We start from the raw sequence: 19,732 nt of genomic DNA on the forward strand, positions 1-19,732 counted from the left end.
TTATTATTTACACTTGTTTCCTGCATTGATGAAAAACATGAATTATTGGTACACTTTATTTTTGTTTTATGATGTTTATTTTGTTAATAAATTTACATCTATGTAGGTAATGAAACATTCCAGATGATATTTTGAAAGTCAAACAAAAAGTTGATTCTGATTTTTTTGGTGAAGATCAAAGTTGGATTTCAATAGTTTATGCTCGATTTAAAGATTTGTTAATTATAATACTCATTCTAAGTTTTGAGATGAATATTTTGTGTTTAACTTTTGTAACATTCACGAGACAATATTGTTTTGATAAGCCTATTTTCTCGTCATATATTATTTGATAGGCACAAAATGATAAAATGTTAATTTGTCAAAAAAAAAAAACCCGAACCCGACCTTTTCGGGTACCCGAAAGACAGGTAGTGGCCAGAATCGGATCGGGTTTCGTGAATGAAAATGCTACCCTAAAAAATCGGGTACCTGATCCGAACTATCCGAAACCTGAAAAACCCGACTCGTGCCCACCCCTACATCAATGTACACAAACGTATTCCTTTCTTGAGGAAACTGAACAGTTGACATTACACAACGCAAGCGGTAATCTGACCATTGGAACCCATCAAATAAATTTAATGTACCCTAGAGCTAGGTTAAGAGTAAGTGCCACCTGGGAAAAATGCCACAAGGAAACGATCTCATTTTAACGGTAACTTCTTCCTCTACCCTGTGCCCTCCACCCTCGACCTCGACCTCGACCTCGACTTCGACTTCGACTTCTTCCATCATTTAACCCTTCAAATGCCTTGTTGAGAAGTGGATTCTGAAAATCCCCTTCTGCACCACTACCCTTTTTTAACGCCCTAGTGCCGCCGGATAAATTGGCAGCACTTCGTTTTTTACTGGAACGGCAAACGTTTGCAAATCAACAAATAGAATGGAAAAATGGTAGGTAATAGTGGTTAAAAAACGTCAGGAATTTTCTTCTTACCTGGCAGCAGCTGCAGCAACGGTGGGGGTGGTTTCTTTCCATGACAAGGTAATTTTCTTGTCACCAATGAATGAAGGTACTTTCGAGTGCAAAGGCTGAATGCAAACCATGATGTATCATATGAGACGAATTAGAAGAGTAATCATCAAAATATAGAAGATCTCAAGTTGGAAAGGAGAGAGACTCGTGTGGTTAAACTCTGCGGCTCTGACGAACGTAAACTAAAGCTTGGGTAATAATGACCACCATTTAAAATCTAGGGTATTGTTGTAAACTCTCTAAAACTGGATAACTACGTTAAATCTTACAAGAAGTTGTTATCGAATGCCATAAATATCATTCAAGGTTTCTACCATAATGTGCTAACAAATACAGTGAAAAGTTGGAAAAAGCACTCACCTGGGTCATTGCAAGTATGTTGTTGCAGGAACGAAGTCCCGTTGTAGCATTCTGTTTCTGCTTCTTCTGCAAGATAAAAGAACGAGGTGAAATTATGATAGGGAATTATACAAATGTCGATGTTGAAAGGAGGCGTCAAAACAATCTCCTTAGGACTTACAATATTGTCTTTTTCTTCTTCTAATTTTGCTGCAACCATTGCTTTATTATGATCCGCCATCCCCTGGGTCAATTTTTTAATCATTGCTCTAGATAAAACCTCAATAGTGCTCAATCTGTTTCATCAATTAACAAGAAATCAAAATTTGAAGGTTCAAAAATGACTGAATGACAATGGCACAAGTCCTAGAAGAAACTAAGTCAATAAAGAAGCTACGAAGCTGATCAGGAGTAGATGATAAAAAAGTTGGTTCAGAACGAAAAATGGGTTTTTACACAAATAAATAAAAAATCAAAAAGCCTCTCCATAAAACCAAGTAACAAAAAATTTTAACATGCAACAATCACTCACTGTAGTTTTACCATTGGCATACTCAGTTTGTCACAGGCAGTAACTGCAGTCATTCCCATAGTTCACAAACTGAAGGCTAATCATAGTGTCCATCCGAATCATTCTAAATTTTGGTTTATTGTAAAGAGTTTGATGACCATCTAGTTCACAAGTACCTCTCTGTAAAGTCTTTATATTGCTCTGAAAAATCTTCTCCAAGCCTGTCAGATGTTTGTCCAGTGACAATCTTGTAGCCACACAGGCTATTTGAGGCGTTAGGAGTCTATAAATTCGTGAATAGATTTGTAAGTCAGTTTAGCAACGCAAGATACACGGATTCACATGTGGAATACAGCCATATCTGTACCTTGTGAGCTAAATGGTGAAATGCATAAAGCAAACACTCGATACTAGTGAAGTTCATTTCTTCAATCTTTCTTCGTACTAAATATTTCTGGGAGAAAAATAGTAATTTAGAAAGAATTCACTGAATATGAATCCAAGCACAATATACCACTCATCAATTTGTTACTTCATTTATATCCACAATAAAAACAAAAACAAAGCTGTTGCTATTATAAGCCTAGTGTTAAGCCGCAATTTATTCGGCTATGCAGGTACGGTTACATTTCCTGTCCGGCTAGAACACTGATGATTTTATAAGTCATCAAAAAGATGGGACCAACTCATCAAATAGCATCAAAATACAAATGAAAGAACAGATTGTGGAACAATATAGCACAAATGATAATATGAACTCAAAACAAATCTTGCACCTTTTCATCCATGATGAATAAAAATAATACCTTCAAAAGCTGAACAACTGTTGGAAGAAGCAGTCTTGAATCTTGAGGTTTTGCAGTAAATGAACTTTCAGCGAGGTTCTTGAGTAAGCTTAGTCTCTGTTCTTCAGGAAGCTAATGCAAAGAATGGTAAACTTTCATCAGATGAGTCGGAAAATAAATTTGTATAAATGAAGCAGTAAAATAATAAGGAAATGTCATGAGATGCCTTAAGCTCGAAGCTTCTCAGTTGTAAAAAAAGAGGCAAAGTTCTTTAAACAATATTTAATGGAGCTGGTCAGGCTTCAACCAATTTCATAAAAACTGTTATCAAGGCACAAAGTTAGAAAACATTATCTATTATAAGCTGCTCTTACAATGTGGATTCTGCAATTACCAAAGCACAGTTTTAAAAAAAAGCAAGACATGGTAAACCCATAAATTTCACCAATTTGAGCATGATGTTGATGAAACCGACAAGGAGAGATAAAAAGGAGACAAAAAGAAGAACCAGGAGTACAGAAAGGTACAATCAAAGGTAGGAGCTGTGCAAAAAGCAAAGCATGGCTTCATCAATAATGGCAGGGATCTAAAAGAGCAAATGAATAAAGCATTGCTACATTAAACTTTTTGTTCACTCAATTTCACAATATAGCCATTAATTTAGTCTGGTCAGTACATATTACCTTGTCAAAAACTGGGAGAATTTGCTTGTTCAGATAGATGAAGAACTTGCTACTTGATGCACCCCTCTAAAATCACATATATGCATGAGATCAACACATAACATAAATTAAACAACTAAAGAAACATAATGATTAGTATTATAGTGCACCATGAAAAATGGAAGGGCCATGTGTAGGCATGATATAAACCGATATATGTGATCTCCATCGGAAACCTGAACAAGGAGGAAGCTTGTTAAATAAAATTAAAAAATATAGACTTTAACTGTTTTTATGTCCAAGAAAGAGCCGGCACTCGCAAGGGAGTGAACTTTTTAAAAACAAAAAAGTAGGCAAATTATGCACACTTTTTTAAGTCAACAATAATGTAATAAATTAAGAAAGAAAATAAGAAACTGCAATCTGGTCTCTGAATAATACAAATGCAGACAAACTCATACCTACCTATTTTCTAAGGGAAGTTTGCTCAAAAAAAGGGCCAAGAATTGCAGTAGTTGTTTCGAATGGAAACAAATATAACAAATTGTAAAAAAGAATCTAGGAACTGAAACCAACATAGGACATATGCAGAGAATCTCACACGCTATCTATCTGTTACGAACCCAATTATTATTAAGCCTAGATACTTAACAAAAAAAACCAAGTCAAGAAGGCCTAGAGGCAGTTACAGATCACGTGGAAGGGGAGAAAAGGAGAAGAATAAATGAGAGGAGAGGAGAGGAGAGGGGGATATTCATTCGGTGGTTTGTTTTGAGGATTGTAACTAGCTTAGCTAGGAAAATACCCGCATTTGGCTAGGTTTTGTGCACAGAGATCATCTTTGGGAAAATATTTCTATTCTATTTGCAATATAATTTGAGTTCTTAATTTGTGGTTGCAACAATCGGTCCGACCTGCCGGATCTCTAGTCGGAACAGAAAGGGCAACCATGCAGTTTGTGTAGCATAAAAAGATGATGCTGCCAATTTCAGATGTGGAGCTGGAAAAAGGACTCACAGCAGTTGGGAAAACGCTTTCTCGGCCTATCTCTATGTGGATAAACTCCTCCGCCTCCTTCATTGAGCTGATAAACTTCTATCAAAAGTGGAGCAGTCACCAGCCAATTCCATGTTAATAGCTTGTTTACCATTAATGGATGCACTGATATCAGAAGATTTTCTCAAGCAATCTGATATTGATGTAAAAGTAGGAATGGCTTCTTGTATGTTACGTTCTCGAGCAAAGGATCGTGTAATAGGCCTTTCGATGGTGAAATCCGACGAATTCAGATTCCACTTGGGTTTATTGGATTTTCTTCCTTGTCGCCCAATTGTGCACGTTGTGGTAAGGCTCGAAAGAGAGAACCTTGCGATCTCGTTACTTGTAAATTTGAAAGATTTTTGATATCCTTTTATTCAACCAACCATCCATATAAATACAAAAGAGTCCTATATCACTTATCTCTAAAAGCGATAACATGAAGTTGGAAAGATAAGTCAGAATCCTAAAGATCAAATCCTAACAGCAACCAAATCCTAAATCTGATAAACAACCAAATCCTAACTACTAAATCTGATAAGGGCAGGAACCCTAATCGCGATGCTTGAATATGCCGTGTGTGTGCCTTTTGTACACCTTGATATCTGGGCCCGATGATGGGCTCGTGACATCACCCACCCCCTGAGAACGGTGTTTGTCCGCAAACACAAAGGAAGGGAAGCGCTCTGTGAATAACGAAGCATCCTCCCAAGAAGCCTCCGCTGGTGACAACCCGTGCCAATGGACCAATAGCTGTGTTCTCCCTTTGTTAACCCGCTGGTCAAGGATTGCCTGAGGGGTTGGGAGTCGCTCACCCGAAGGAATCTCAGGTAGCGTCGGCTCGCTGGTGTCAGTTCCCCGAAATTGTTTCAAGAATGAAATGTGGAAAACTGGATGCATTTTGGCTGTCTCGGGTAATTGCAGCTTGTAGGCTACTGTACCAACTCGTTCCAACACCTTAAAAGGTCCATAAAAGCGAGGAGATAGCTTCCGATTAGCTCTAGCAGACAAGCTTAAGTGTCGATAAGGCTGAAGTTTCAGTAAAACTAAATCCCCCACCTTAAAGTGCAACTCTCTGTGTTTTTTATCAAATTGAACTTTCATGCGGTTTTGTGCATGCAACAAACGTTCCCGAACATCAAGTAACACCTTATCACGCGACAGCAATGCCTGATCCACAGCCTCGAGGCGAGCGAAGCCCGGACAATACGATAAGAGGCGAGGTGGTTTCCGCCCATATATGACCTCGAAAGGGGAAGCACGTAAGGAGGAGTGAAAGCTCGTGTTGTAGCAATATTCTGCCCAAGCGAACCAGTCCCCCCATTTCTTCGGGTAGTCACTTGTAAAACTCCGTAAATACATTTCCAGCACTCTATTAACGGCTTCCGTTTGCCCATCAGATTGGGGATGGTAAGACGAACTGAAACAAAGTTTGGTCCCTTGCAAGCGAAACAATTCCTTCCAAAAGGAACTTGTAAACGTGACATCACGATCACTGACAATGGATTCGGGTAGACCATGCAGTTTAAAAACATTATCAAAGAAAATTTTGGCCACCGAAACTGCAGAATAAGGGTGAGCGATGGCAATAAAGTGTGCGTACTTGGAGAAACGGTCCACCACCACTAGGATCACACTCTTACCATGCGAGGATGGGAGGCCCTCCACAAAGTCCATCGAGATTTCTGCCCAGATCTGGTGAGGGATAGGCAAGGGTTGCAGAAGTCCCGCCGGCTGAAGTTGCTCCACTTTATTGCGCTGGCAAACAAGGCAAGTTGCGACTGCGTCCTTGATATGTAGACGCATACCCACCCAATAGAAGTCGCGAGATACCCTGTGTAAAGTTTTTTTGATAACCCTCATGGAATGAATTATGGATAGATGCAATAATCCGCGGTATCAATGGGGACGTTTGCTGTAGAAAAATTCTGTTTTTATAAAGCAATAGACCTTCAATGACCGACCACTTGTCGTTGGAAACAGCCCCTGTATTAGTCCGAGCAAGCTGTTGAATTTCGGCCGAGGTGTTGTGTTCAGCCTTAATATCCGCTAGGAAATCCCAAGAAGGAATTGAGACAGTGGTGGCATATGCCGTTAACGAATCACGTCGGGACAGGGCGTCAGCCACGATATTCGAACGCCCAGGCTTGTATTCGATTGTGAAATCGAATCCCAATAGCTTGCATAGCCAACGTTGTTGAGAAGGCGTTGCGATTCGCTGTTCTAGGAGATACTTGAGACTATAGTGATCTGTGCGGACCACAAAAGATTGGCCCCAGAAATAGGAGCGCCAATGGCGTATAGCCCTTGTCAACCCCATGAGTTCCTTCTCATAGGCTGGTAATTTTTGGTGGCGTTGCGCGAATGAGTGGCTGTAAAAAGCAATAGGGCATCCATTCTGTTGTAGAACTGCACCAATACCCGAATCCGAAGCATCACACTCAACGATAAATGGTAATGAAAAGTCTGGAAGAGCTAGGACCGGAGTGGTCGTTAATGCGTGTTTGAGTTTCTCAAAGGCCGCTGTGGCATCCATCGACCATTTGAAAGAGTTCTTCCGGAGGAGAGATGTTAATGGTGCAGCAATCAGCCCATAGTCCTTGACAAAACGACGGTAATACCCCGCGAGACCGAGGAACCCACGTAAAGCAGTAGGGGTGGTAGGTTGCGGCCATGCCGAGATTGTCTCGATCTTGGAGCGATCGACTTGAGTTCCCGATCGCGAGATCACATGTCCCAAGTAAGCGACTTCCTGTTGAGCAAAGAAACACTTGGAACGTTTTAAAGAAAACTGATGCTGCTGCAATACCCTTAGCACCGTGCGCAAATGCTGTAAGTGGCTCTCCCACGTTGGGCTGTAAACCAGTATATCGTCAAAGAAGACCAGCACAAATTTCCTTAGAAAAGGCTGGAAAACAGAATTCATGAGAGCTTGGAAGGTGGCTGGTGCGTTGGTGAGGCCAAACGGCATAACCGTGAATTCGTAATGTCCATGATGTGTACGGAAAGCTGTCAAGGGAATGCTGCCGTGGTCCATGCGAATCTGGTGGTAACCAGCCCGTAAATCCAGCTTTGTAAAATAAACGGCACCAAACAATTCATCCAGCAGTTCTTCAATGATGGGTATCGGAAACTTGTCCTTCACTGTTTTAGAGTTTAGAGCACGGTAATCAACACAAAACCTCCAAGTCTTGTCCGCCTTGGGGACTAGAATGACTGGAGAAGAGAAAGGTGAGGTACTATTTCGAATGAACCCTTTAGAGAGCATTTCGGTGCACTGTCTCTCAATTTCATCTTTTTGTGAATGAGCATAGCGGTACGGACGGACAGCAATGGGGTTAGTCCCATGTTCAAGAACAATTTTATGCTGGAAGTTGCGGATAGGTGGGAGGCCCGACGGTTCCGCAAACACCTCCGAAAACCCCTCAAAAAGGCTATGTAAATCTTGCTCCCTTTCCTTGTGTATCATAATTGAAGATAGATGGCCGTTCGATCGAGAATGATCACTGATGTTCCCTTGAAGAGTAATTGGCTCTCCCTGGGACATAAACTGCATACACATCTTGGCGAAGTCCCATTGAATAGGTCCAAAAAGTTGAAGCCAGTTGACCCCTAGAATTGCCCCGAAACTTCCCAATGGCATAATAAAAAAGTCGACGCAGAACTTGTACTCACCCAATTCGAGAACGACGTTACGGCAAACTCCCGAGCATGGTATTCTTCGCCCATTTGCCACCAAGACCCGAAGAGTAGCTTTGGTTTCCATTGCGAGTCCCAAACGTTGGGCCAAGCATTTATCCAAGAAACAATGTGTGCTGCCCGAATCAATTAAGACAAGTAAAGGATTGCGTGAAATTGTTCCCTTAATCTGCATGGTTTGTGCCCCCTGTGTACCCTTGAGTGCATGAATTGAAACAGCTGGTTCGTCCTCTTCGAAAAGAGAATTCTGCACAGGCACGTCATCCACTGTTTCGATCCAAAACAGCTTCTTACAGCGATGTCCCGGTAGGTACAGTTCGTCGCAGTTACAACACAGCCCCTTGGCCTTTCGTTCTTCCATCTCTGCACGATTCAGCCTACGGACAAAAGTACCCGATGATTGTTGGGCAGTAGTGCTGCGGGGAATGGGCGTGGTGTGGGGTTGACGCCTACCAGAGCGTACATCATATAGCCTTGCTAGGCGCATGGCCTTTGGTAGGCCCATAGGTAAATGAATGAGGACCTCCGCCGCCGTGACCTCCTGTAACCCGCTGATAAAGAGTTCAACCAACTGATCTTGCGATAGCGTGGTTGCCCGGGCCATCAGCTGCTCAAACTTTCGTTGGTAGTCTTCCACGGAACCCGTCTGTTTTAATTTAGAGAGTTCCCCCAATTTGGTGCAGCGTAGGATCGGCCCAAAACGTTGGTGACACTGCTCCTTGAAATCATTCCAATTCATATCGGGTATATTTTCTTCTAATTTCAGAAACCAGATCTGCGCCTCGCCCTCCAAATGGAATGCCGCGATCCCCACTCTGTCGTGGATTGGTGTATTCTGATGGCGGAAGAAGAACTCACAGTGGGTGAGCCACCCCAGTGGATCCGCCAGCCCATCATAACGAGGTAGATCCAGCCTTGTATATCGTTGTCCACCAAGAGGGACTTCCCCCCTGTCGTTGCTACCTCTGTGTGATTCATTTGAGAGCTTGGAGGTGCTGCCCAAGTCATGATTATGAATGGCTTCAGTTCGGACAGCTGCCAAGGATAACGTTAATTCTTCCAATTGCGTCCGAAGTCCTTGCTGCGCCTGTTCTTGTGCCTTCTTGTCTTCTAGATACATTTTCATGAATGCATCTAATTGTTTTGAGACTGCCGAATCACCCATTACGCCTGGCTCTGATACCAATATGTTACGTTCTCGAGCAAAGGATCGTGTAATAGGCCTTTCGATGGTGAAATCCGACGAATTCAGATTCCACTTGGGTTTATTGGATTTTCTTCCTTGTCGCCCAATTGTGCACGTTGTGGTAAGGCTCGAAAGAGAGAACCTTGCGATCTCGTTACTTGTAAATTTGAAAGATTTTTGATATCCTTTTATTCAACCAACCATCCATATAAATACAAAAGAGTCCTATATCACTTATCTCTAAAAGCGATAACATGAAGTTGGAAAGATAAGTCAGAATCCTAAAGATCAAATCCTAACAGCAACCAAATCCTAAATCTGATAAACAACCAAATCCTAACTACTAAATCTGATAAGGGCAGGAACCCTAATCGCGATGCTTGAATATGCCGTGTGTGTGCCTTTTGTACACCTTGATATCTGGGCCCGATGATGGGCTCGTGACATTGTATCAGTGAAATCACCAGAATTACTGACAAGCTCCTCCTTATGAAGATGACAAAATGAAGGAAGTTTTCATTTGATTGTATTTTGGTTTGAGGATTTATTTGCACTGCTAGTAGATCTTACAATAAGAAGGCTTCAATTCTCAAGATGATGGCTAAGGTTAGGTATTATGTTAATGTTGGATTTGGAATGTGACCAGCAGATTATTGAAATGTTCCAGCATTTTTTTATAGCTATGAGGGTTGATCACTCAGAAATTATTCTTGAATCCATGGAGACATAGAAAGTACTGATTGTTACCATCACAATTGGGGTTCAACAATTGCATTTGGCTGGGAAGAATGGAAAAGGTTCTTTTCTTGTTATCATAATTGGCCGGATACTTGATCTGAACAAGAAATGGGATAGGGGAGAGAAGTCACCATTTCTAAGGTTCCTTCCCTATTATCATTATTTTTGGCTTAATTGATGCTAACAAGAAATGGGATAGAGGGTGAGAAGTTGCCAAGTCTATTGAAAGAGCATTAGTTGTCATTGAGAAAGGCAGCCTTTCTGAAATTCGACTCTCAATTCTTAGCCTCGAGTTAAGAAGACGGTATTGTTACCAACCCAATTATCATTAGGCCTAGATATTTAACAAAAAAGGGCCCAAGTCAGGAAGGTCCATAGGCACTTACAGATAAAGTGGAAGGGGAGAAAAGAAGAAAAATAGATGTGAGGAGAGGGGAGGGGGATATTCATTTTTTGGTTTGTTTTTAGGGTTGTAACTATATTAGCTAGGGAAACACTAGTATTTGGCTAGGGTTTGTGCAAAGAGATTACCTCTGGAAAAATATTTCTATTCCATTTGTATTTTGTAATATAATTTGAGTTCTTAATTTGTGGTTGCAACACTATCGTATTCTTATGACCCACTATACCATGTACTGCAAATAAATGAGCATTCAGAACCAGAAAGCTGTAAACATCAGAATTACTCATTCTCAAATACCATACTACTCCCAAGATTCAACATTTTGGAAAGATGTAATATAAAAAGAAGGAATTTAATTGTGATAAACAAAAAGGCAAAAATATTACAATAATCCAAACAAATATAATTGATAAAAACTGTTGGCTTGGCAACATCAAACACATATATATAATGATGGGATCGAGATAGAATATATGAACATACATTAAACTGAGCATCTAGATCAGCCTGGCCTTCAATAATTTCAACAAGCTCCTGAACTCGCTCAACAGGTGCGTTCTGTCCAAACAAGCTCAAGCTTTTCAAAAAGTCCATGAACAATTGAAACTCCACTGCAGTCACGTCTTGCAAATTCTGGACCAAGAACATATCAATGTATTGGTCAAGTGGTGTAAATAAGCTTCTAACAAAAGGTTATAGAAGTCGTCAACTTTATGCGCAATCTATGCCCAAAGAATAGAAATGAGACTGTAGAGTATGACCAAGATATTAAGGATTAAAAATTTAATTCCAATGCCCCATCAGTCAAGAATTACCTGTTTGACCAAGATATTAAGGATTAAGAATTTAATTCCAATGCCCCATCAGTTAAGAATTACCTGTTTCACCAAATTAGCTATATGTCTCTCCATTTCAGCTTGTGGCTTCAACAGCTCGGCTTTCAGAGGAAACACCTGAAAAATGGCCACATTTAGATTCACCCAATGTGAAACTTTGGAGGAAAAAATATTAATTTCAAACTAAATCAATTATGCCTTGTCCCGTATAAAGCACAAAACTTTTTCACGGATGGTCTCCCACGAGCTGAGATCCTCAGAATTTCGATCATCCATATTTCCAATGTGCTTGAATAAAGCTGTTAATGAAGCTGAGGCAAACACAGCAAATGGCTTCAGAGAATACACTTAGGCACTCATCTTTTGAATTGCAGTATCTCAAACCATAGACCACGCACTCCAGGCATAGTGAAATCTAGTAAATTTAGTATCTAAACAACTCACAGACTTAAAACGTCAACAGAATTTATGTATACACATATTAGCATTCTGTGTCATGCAACAGTTTAATTTTTGCAGGGTTGCACTAAAGATTTATATGGTTGAGCCATAACTCCCTTCAAGCGGATCCCATTCCATTGTTGCTGATCCATGCACAAGCTATCCATCTAACATAAATAACATCTCCAAAATCATGTTCCCACTAATGCGGAGAAGTTTGCTACACAAAAGACCAAAAAATTCAGGAGGCCAGACTTCCAATAGCCTTATAATGGAATATCCTCGTTTTCAAAGCTACGAGTATTCCATAAGTGTCATTCAGATATACGACTCCTTCCAAGTTTTGGAGTATATAACACCTTAAGAAGTATACAACTTCGTGATAAGAAAAAGTTTGGAGTGAGGAAAAAGTCGGTTAAAGTGTTAAACCAAATTGACTGACCAAACCAAATTATCGGTTTAAATTTTTTAAAGATATTGGTTAAATTGATTGGATTTTAGTTATTGATACAAAAAATCGGGTAAACTGATTTAAACTAATTATTTTAAATAATATTGAATTGCTATACAGGCTTTAATTGCGTTGGGTTGTTGGTTTTCTTTGATAAATTACTGATCTATTCTCGTTCTTTTGCTCAGTAAGGAAGAAAGTAATGCATCGATATCTTCCCATTCTCTTGCCCAGTTGCAGTGTGTGCATTGTGTTATGTCCACAGATTTTTGTCCCCCTAAAAATTAGGTTACCAAACAGAAATAATCGGTTTTGATTCGGCTTGGTTATTTCAGTTTTTAATGAAAAAATCGGTGGGTCGGTTTGATTGAAAAAAATTGGTTAATTCAATTTTGGGCTATTCGGTTCATTCAATGTACTATATAGGACATCTTCTTTTCAACAGTGACACATTCTCATACACAATCCCGGTCTGTTACAATGCTCATGGACAATTTAGTTCTCATTCTGATTTTTAGAAACACAGACAATGCAGAAATGCCAACCAATACAACCCAAACAACTTTTCACATTATAAGAGGCCATTAAATGAAATATTTAAGCCAAATTTCCTTCTAGCAAAAAACTTTTTCAACCTAGCTCCCAAGAATAACATTAACATCCTCACAACCATTATTCAGAGGAAGTGCTTAAAATAACCAAGGCAGATATGTTCCTGTCTTATGTCTGATGATCTTTTATTAGAATATTTCCAGATGGAGAATTTCAAATGCCAAAAAAATTTCTAAAAAGTTTAAAAATTTCAAACAACCGTAGGTTTCGATCGTGCTGTGACACGCGAAAGAATATAAAAGGTCCAGATTATTTTTTGAAATAACTTCCATATACTTTTTTTCTCTTGAAATGGTTAATTTTATTAGCTGGGGCTTACTCTTTGCATCCTGCCGCAATAACAACATAAGGGATTTATGTACCGCATCACGCTCCACATTATCTCCTACAATCACCAAAATGTTTAATCAAACAAAAGAACAAACAAAACTGCAAAGATGCAAACAGACATCAAAAGCTAATATACCAGCTATAAGAAGTTGACCAAGTATGTCAACAATTTTTGCCAGATGTTCAGGTGTATCCTTGCAGAAAAAAGGAAGCCCTCGGATTGCTTGAACTCGAACCTTCAGCAATAAAGAAATGAAGATACAGTAATTGTTCCAAAGGGAATAGGTTCGGTAGATATTCAATCCCATTTAATCATATTTCTTATTAAATACAAATCGCTACTTTTTTGTTTCATACATATTACATTATCCTTGAATTGTGATGTTAATGAATCAAATTTAACTTCATATGACGAGATTAGGCATCCAAATTAGGATTTCAATTTTCTTTTTCATAGGATCAATTGGAAGAATGAGACATTCTTCCGTTTACCATCAAAATTATTAATATATTCTGTTTCTTACCAAAAAGTTAATTTGCAAAAGTTGTGCTCTATTTAGAAAAAATAATAATGATAAAACAACAATCTTTACGATAAATCACAATATCCTCACTAAATATCATGTCCGAGTTTTTTTCCATAGAACTAACACAATATAATACTTATTTGAAAGTAAATGCTTACCCCATAGAACTAATCTTTCAAAAAGCCAATAGCATGAGCAGAAATAATGTCGACTCTACCAGTCTTAAGTGCGAAAAATGAAAAAGCGATCTTCGGAGAGAAATACGTAAATTGATAGTCTATGCTTACCCCTAGCTCCTCATCTTCGCACAGATACAAATGCTGGTCAAGAGCTTGCTCCGAGAGGTCCGGGAAGAATTTGAAAAACTTTGGTATCATCTGTGCCGCCAATTGCTTTGCCTTGACACTTCCATTCGCGGCCGCTATTATTCCCTCGTAATCCACCTTATTCTGCTCCCGAAAAAGCAAAGAGGAGGCATTTGTTAACAGGAACCCAAAATCAGAACCCCAAAATCTTACAGATAACAGAGATAAAAGGTCGACTAACTAGGGACTTGTCTTTGGCTTCGTTGAGTTTTTCGCAGTACTCATAAAGCTTCTCGATTTCTCCAGAATCCTCCGTCATGATTGGATTTGATTGTGAGAGTCAATTTTAGTGGGGAGGATGAGGATTAGGGTTTAAGCAACGTGCGGGAAAACAGACTGGAAGAGATGTTACTTCCTTTTTTAAAATCACAATAGCATCCATGGTAACAAATATATTTCCTGTTAGATAAAAACTTGTGTGAAACGGTGTCATGACTCGTATTTTATGAGACGGATTTCTTATTTGAGTCATCCATGAACAACTATTATTTTTTATGCTAAGAGTATTACTTTTTATTGTGAATATTAGTAAGGTTGACATGTCTCACAGATAAATATTTGCTAAGATCGTCTAACAAGAAACATACTCTTCTCTCGAATATTTGTTGCCCACCATGTCATCAATCAAATTTCACCATTACTCAAATATTTCATATTTTACAACAAAATATTTAACTGTCTCACTTTTATTTTATTAATATCTTTTTTCATTTAATAAAATCTCTATATTTTTTCAATAAATTTATCTATAGTAATTAAAAAAATTATCCATTTAGAGGGTTTCCTAAAGATATATTACTTGTATATGTCAAAAATTCATGTATTTGCCTTCATCTCTAAAAACTCCCTGTCAACATTTTTGAATTATTAACTGTTAGTAATATCAAATTTTGAGAATTTGCATCATTGTTGTATATTTTGTATCTCACGCACGCATTGATTTTTGTGAACGTTTTTGTTTTTAACGAGGATAAATGTCTAAAATGATTGAAATATTATTATTGTGTTGTGATTCTTGCAAGTTGAAGTCTAAGGTCATCTCCAACCCATTACTCTATCTTAGTGTCGCACTAACTTTAAAATAGTGTAATTCTTACACCAAATATAAAATTAATCTCCAATCCATCAACTCTAAACTCTACATTAAAAGAATATTCTCGGAATATTTCTATTATTTATTAACAACAAATAATTTATTTCACAAAATATTTATAAACACAATAATTAAAATATCACTAATATCTAAAATCATTTCTATATTAAAATTCATTATATATATTAATGAATTAAAATATTAATTAAATATATTTTTATAATTACTTTAAATTTTAATATTTAATATTAATTTTAAATACTTAAACTTAAACTTATTACTTAATTAAATGTAATTAACTAATCATTCAAAAAAATTACAATCACACATATAAATATTTTGAACATAAATTACTAACATACAACCAATATTCAAATGATGCTTATAAAATGACAGACAAATATCCAACTTTTAATTAACGGAATTACTATATAAATCCCATAAATGGTCGATTAGTGCATCTCGTAGTGCGAAGTGAGCTTCTCTGTCCCTTATTTTTTTATACCGAGCAAGAAATTCTTGAAATCTTATATTTTGATCCGTAACCATTTCCACATTTGGAGTTGGTGCTTCCAACGCATCTTCGATTGGTGTATCCAAGTCACGTTCATCTTCGATAATCATATTGTGCATTATAATGCATGCAGTCATTATATCTTGCAAGTGTTTCTTCTGCCAAGCACGTGCTGGAGATGCTACAATTGCAAATCGTGATTGAAGTACTCCAAATGCGCGTTCGACATCTTTCCTACATGACTCTTGTTTCATTGCAAAATATTTTTTTTGGGACCGCGTGGATCATGAATTGTTTGCACAAGAGTTGACCATTTAAGATATATACCATCGGCTAAGTAATATCCTTGATGATACTCTTTTCCACCAATAAAGTAATTTGCTGGAGGAGCGATACCTTGCGCAAGATTTGAAAAAAGATTGGATGCCTCGAGAACATTGATGTCATTGTTAGACCCTGGCATACCAAAAAATGCATGTCATATCACAAGATCATAATCAGCAACCGCTTCCAAAATAATGGTCGGAGAACCACTACGACCCGCGTATTGTCCTGCCCATGCTGTTGGGCAATTTTTCCATCTCCAATGCATACAGTCCAAGCTTCCCAACATTCTAGGAAATCCACATTTTTCACCAATATGTAGTAGTCTATCAATATCAATGGAGGTAGTTGACCTTAGATATTGCTCTGCAAACACCTCTACAATATCCCGACAAAAACGTTGAAGGCATTGAATTGTAGTTGATTCTCCCATCTTAATATATTCATCAGCAGCATCCGTTGGTGTACCGTATGCCAACATCCGCATTGCATCAGTAATTTTTTTATTAGTAGAGAGTCTCAGTCGACCAAGACCAATCTACTCGTTGTATGAAATAACGATCATGATTCTTTACAGCTTCAACAATACGAAAAAAAATGCCTCGTGACATTCGAAAACGTCTTCAAAACATTGCTTCATTGTATCTTGGATTATCAGCAAAATGATCGTTGAAAAGATTATGATCCGCCAATTCTCGATCACGCGGAAGTACGATATGACCAGGAATCGACCCTCCATGTTTGACTTCAACTTCATGTTGCTCAGCATATGAAGCCGCTAAAATTGTGTTATTGGTTGCTAGACTCCCCAATAAATTTTCTGTTTCGTTGATGGACTCAAATTGATCTTGAACATGTGAATCAAATTCATCAGATGAGCTAGATGATACTGAATTAAAAAAAATGAAAATTTGGATAATTCATGATGTATATTGATAGTTGGAAATTTTGAAGTACGAGTTGGATAACTTCATATGATTGATATTATATAACAAAACCAAATCTATTCACATTATCTTTATCATCTATCCAAAAATTTTGAACCGATTTATATACCGTCAGATTAGATTTCATTTAATCCGAACCATAGGATCTTTAACATTTATCCAAAAAAATCTGATCTGATTTATTCACCGTCGGATTAGATTTCATTTAATCAAAACTATAAGATCTTTATTTATCATTTATAAAACTTATCGTATTTTGAATTATATATATATATATATATATATATATATAATACAAACAACTAGCCAAAAAGATGATAAGTACTAATAAAAATAAAAAAATAAATAATAATAATAATAATAAAGTTATCATACATCGATGATAAGGATATGATATTATATACAATACACACAAATGGCCAAATATGTAATGATGATAATAATAATAATAATAATAATAATAATAATAATAATAATAATAGGATCATTATCCTATATCCAAAAAATCTGATTCGATTTATTCACTGTTAGATTAGATTTATTTCAGTTGGAACCATAGGATCATTATCCTATATCTACAAAATCTGATCCGATTTATACTCTGTCGGATTAGATTTCATTTAATCGGAACCGCAGGATCTTTATCCTATATACGAAAAATCTGATCTGATTTGTTCACATTGGATTAGATTTCATTCAATCACAACCATCAACTTCATATCATCTAGTATCACTCATTCTATATATAGATATAACATAATTTCATTTCGAGTCACCATTATCATTCTCTATATAATAAATATTATACTTATCTCCCAACATATTTTTGTTTCAATGGCTTCGAATGCACGAACTGCTTCTTATTCATATCAAGAAGACATACACCTTTGTCATGTTTATCTTGACATTTCCCAAGATCCTATCATAGGCATAAACCAATCTCGAAATCAATTTTGGAGTCGTGTCGAGCAAAGATACAACAGTTCCAGGGCACCCGACATGACTGAAGTTCGTAACAAAAGATCTGTGCAATCTCGTATGGGCTTAATATTGACGGCGATTAGTAAATTAAACGCATGCATCCAACAAGTTGAACAACTCCATCCAAGCGGTGCTTCAGATATGGATATTGTGAGTTTTGTTTTGATAGAATATCTATACTTATATTATTATCAGTTTTTATATTATTTAACTTAACTTTAATTTTATATACAGATAATTCGTGCAAAAGAGTTAATGAAACATGATTCTAATTTCAAGAAAGGTTTTAAGTTTGATCATGTATGGTCTATTATGAAAGATATGGAGAAATTTGCAGCTTCGTCAAATCATTCACGGTCAACAATTCAAAGAGGTATTGAATTTTTCGACTCTCAACAATCGGACACACAAGCAACGGATTCCCCCAAATCAACGTCCCTTGGATTATCACTATTTGAGATTAATTTAAGTGATGAAAATATTGGTGGTACTTCGTCACAGCGGCCATTTGGAGTGAAAAAAGCAAAATTAAAAAAGGAAAAAGATGAATATATGTCACAGACAATTGAATCAATGAGATTATGATAAGAAAAAATTCTGGAAATAATCCAAACTGGAAATGCTTATCGTGAACATAACAAAGAATTACAGATAAAACGTATGCAACAAACTGAACGAAAATTGAAACAAAATGAAACAAAAATAGAACAAAATCGACAAATGTTGGATTTGACTAGGTTTCAAGAAGAAAACAAAATTTTGGTAATCGATCTCAACTCAATTCAAGATCCATCTTTGCGTGAAAATTTTAGGGCCGAACAGTCAAGAATTTTGAGTGAGAGGGAAGAAAGGAAACGTGCACGTGATAGTCTCGACTATGGAAAATATTTTGGAGACATTGGAGGATCTGGATCCAGCTTACATCCGTTTTAAATTTAAGTGCTTGTCATCCTTATTTTATTGTATTGTGGTATGATTTTAATAGTTTGTTGTTTATCATCTTGTTTAGGTTTATGTTGTATCATTATCTTTGATTTTAAGTGTTGTCATCTTATTTTATTTATGTTGTATTGTAATGTCAATTTTAATAATTTAGTGTTTTTTATGTTTGTTTATTTAATTTTGTATCATTTTCTTTGATTTTCAAAAAAGTAGTGTTTGAAATCTTAATTTTTTTTGTACTTGTATCTTTGTATTCAATATTAATTACTTTAATTATAACTACATAATTAAGATATTCTTGGGATAATTTATACTATTTTATTTACTACAACTAATTTATCACAAATAATTTATTAACATAATAATAATAATATCTTTATTAATTATGTATTAAATTAAATTATCCAAGTTTTTTAAAATCACTTTATTAAAATTTATTGTTTGAAATAATACATTTTTATAATTAAATTAGATTATAAAACTAATTATATAATATTTAGAGTTTAAGTAAAATTACAATAAAAAACAATTACAAAATAAAAAAATAAAAAAAAAAACAACGTTATTGCTACAGTGTTGCACCAAATTTGGTGCAACACTGTAGCAAATCTCTATTTTGGTGTCAAAACACCATTTTGTTGCAGGGTTAGAGTTGCTCTAAGATGGGCAGTGAGAAGCAACTTCCATGCCATGCACACCAACCAAAATACAGGGCTCTAACAATTCAATAATGAACCTGCACGGGGCCACTTAGTAAGAGAAACTCTCCCTTCTCACTACAATGCAAGGAGTGGCGCGCTTTTACGTTGGATTTCGAGTACTTAAGTATTCGTCTTATCTACTGATTTGCTGATCGTTCCTTGCTTTACTCTTCTTACCATTTCAATTACATGTACTTTCTGATTGCTGGATATAGATCTCATCTCAGTTGTTGAAAGTGCAAATACCTGGTTTCTGCACTCTAAGTGTTTGCATTGCCACAATGAGCAC

The 19,732-nt window shown here is 36.9% G+C and overlaps 3 protein-coding genes across 4 annotated transcripts; all 3 read right to left on the reverse strand.

The window, feature by feature from the left end:
- Window positions 1–374: 374 nt before the first annotated feature.
- On the reverse strand, window positions 375–14,307 carry LOC140830833 (apoptosis inhibitor 5-like protein API5). Of its 2 annotated transcripts, XM_073194342.1 has the most exons (17): window positions 14,123–14,307; window positions 13,864–14,025; window positions 13,186–13,285; window positions 13,039–13,104; window positions 11,414–11,526; window positions 11,258–11,332; window positions 10,863–11,012; window positions 3,486–3,551; window positions 3,337–3,402; window positions 2,675–2,785; window positions 2,236–2,322; window positions 2,045–2,151; window positions 1,539–1,653; window positions 1,379–1,444; window positions 980–1,074; window positions 766–890; window positions 375–735 (listed from the first exon to the last, which is right to left on the reverse strand). In XM_073194342.1, the coding sequence occupies exons 1-17, from the start codon at window positions 14,198–14,200 to the stop codon at window positions 692–694; spliced, it is 1,626 nt and encodes a 541-aa protein (XP_073050443.1). In that variant the 5' UTR covers window positions 14,201–14,307; the 3' UTR covers window positions 375–691. The 2 variants fall into 2 exon arrangements, with proteins under 2 accessions (XP_073050443.1, XP_073050441.1); XM_073194340.1 differs by having other exon boundaries at window positions 376–890.
- Window positions 14,308–15,445: 1,138 nt separating this feature from the next.
- On the reverse strand, window positions 15,446–16,121 carry LOC140829754 (uncharacterized). Its single transcript, XM_073193047.1, has one exon. The coding sequence runs from the start codon at window positions 15,800–15,802 to the stop codon at window positions 15,446–15,448; it is 357 nt and encodes a 118-aa protein (XP_073049148.1). The 5' UTR covers window positions 15,803–16,121.
- On the reverse strand, window positions 16,027–16,359 carry LOC140830051 (uncharacterized). The gene has a single exon (XM_073193330.1). It carries the CDS (start codon window positions 16,357–16,359, stop codon window positions 16,027–16,029), a length of 333 nt encoding a protein of 110 aa, XP_073049431.1.
- Window positions 16,360–19,732: the final 3,373 nt, after the last annotated feature.

This window comes from Primulina eburnea, chromosome 4, assembly GCF_022965805.1.
Source record: "Primulina eburnea isolate SZY01 chromosome 4, ASM2296580v1, whole genome shotgun sequence".
In the NCBI taxonomy this organism is placed as follows: domain Eukaryota; kingdom Viridiplantae; phylum Streptophyta; class Magnoliopsida; order Lamiales; family Gesneriaceae; genus Primulina; species Primulina eburnea.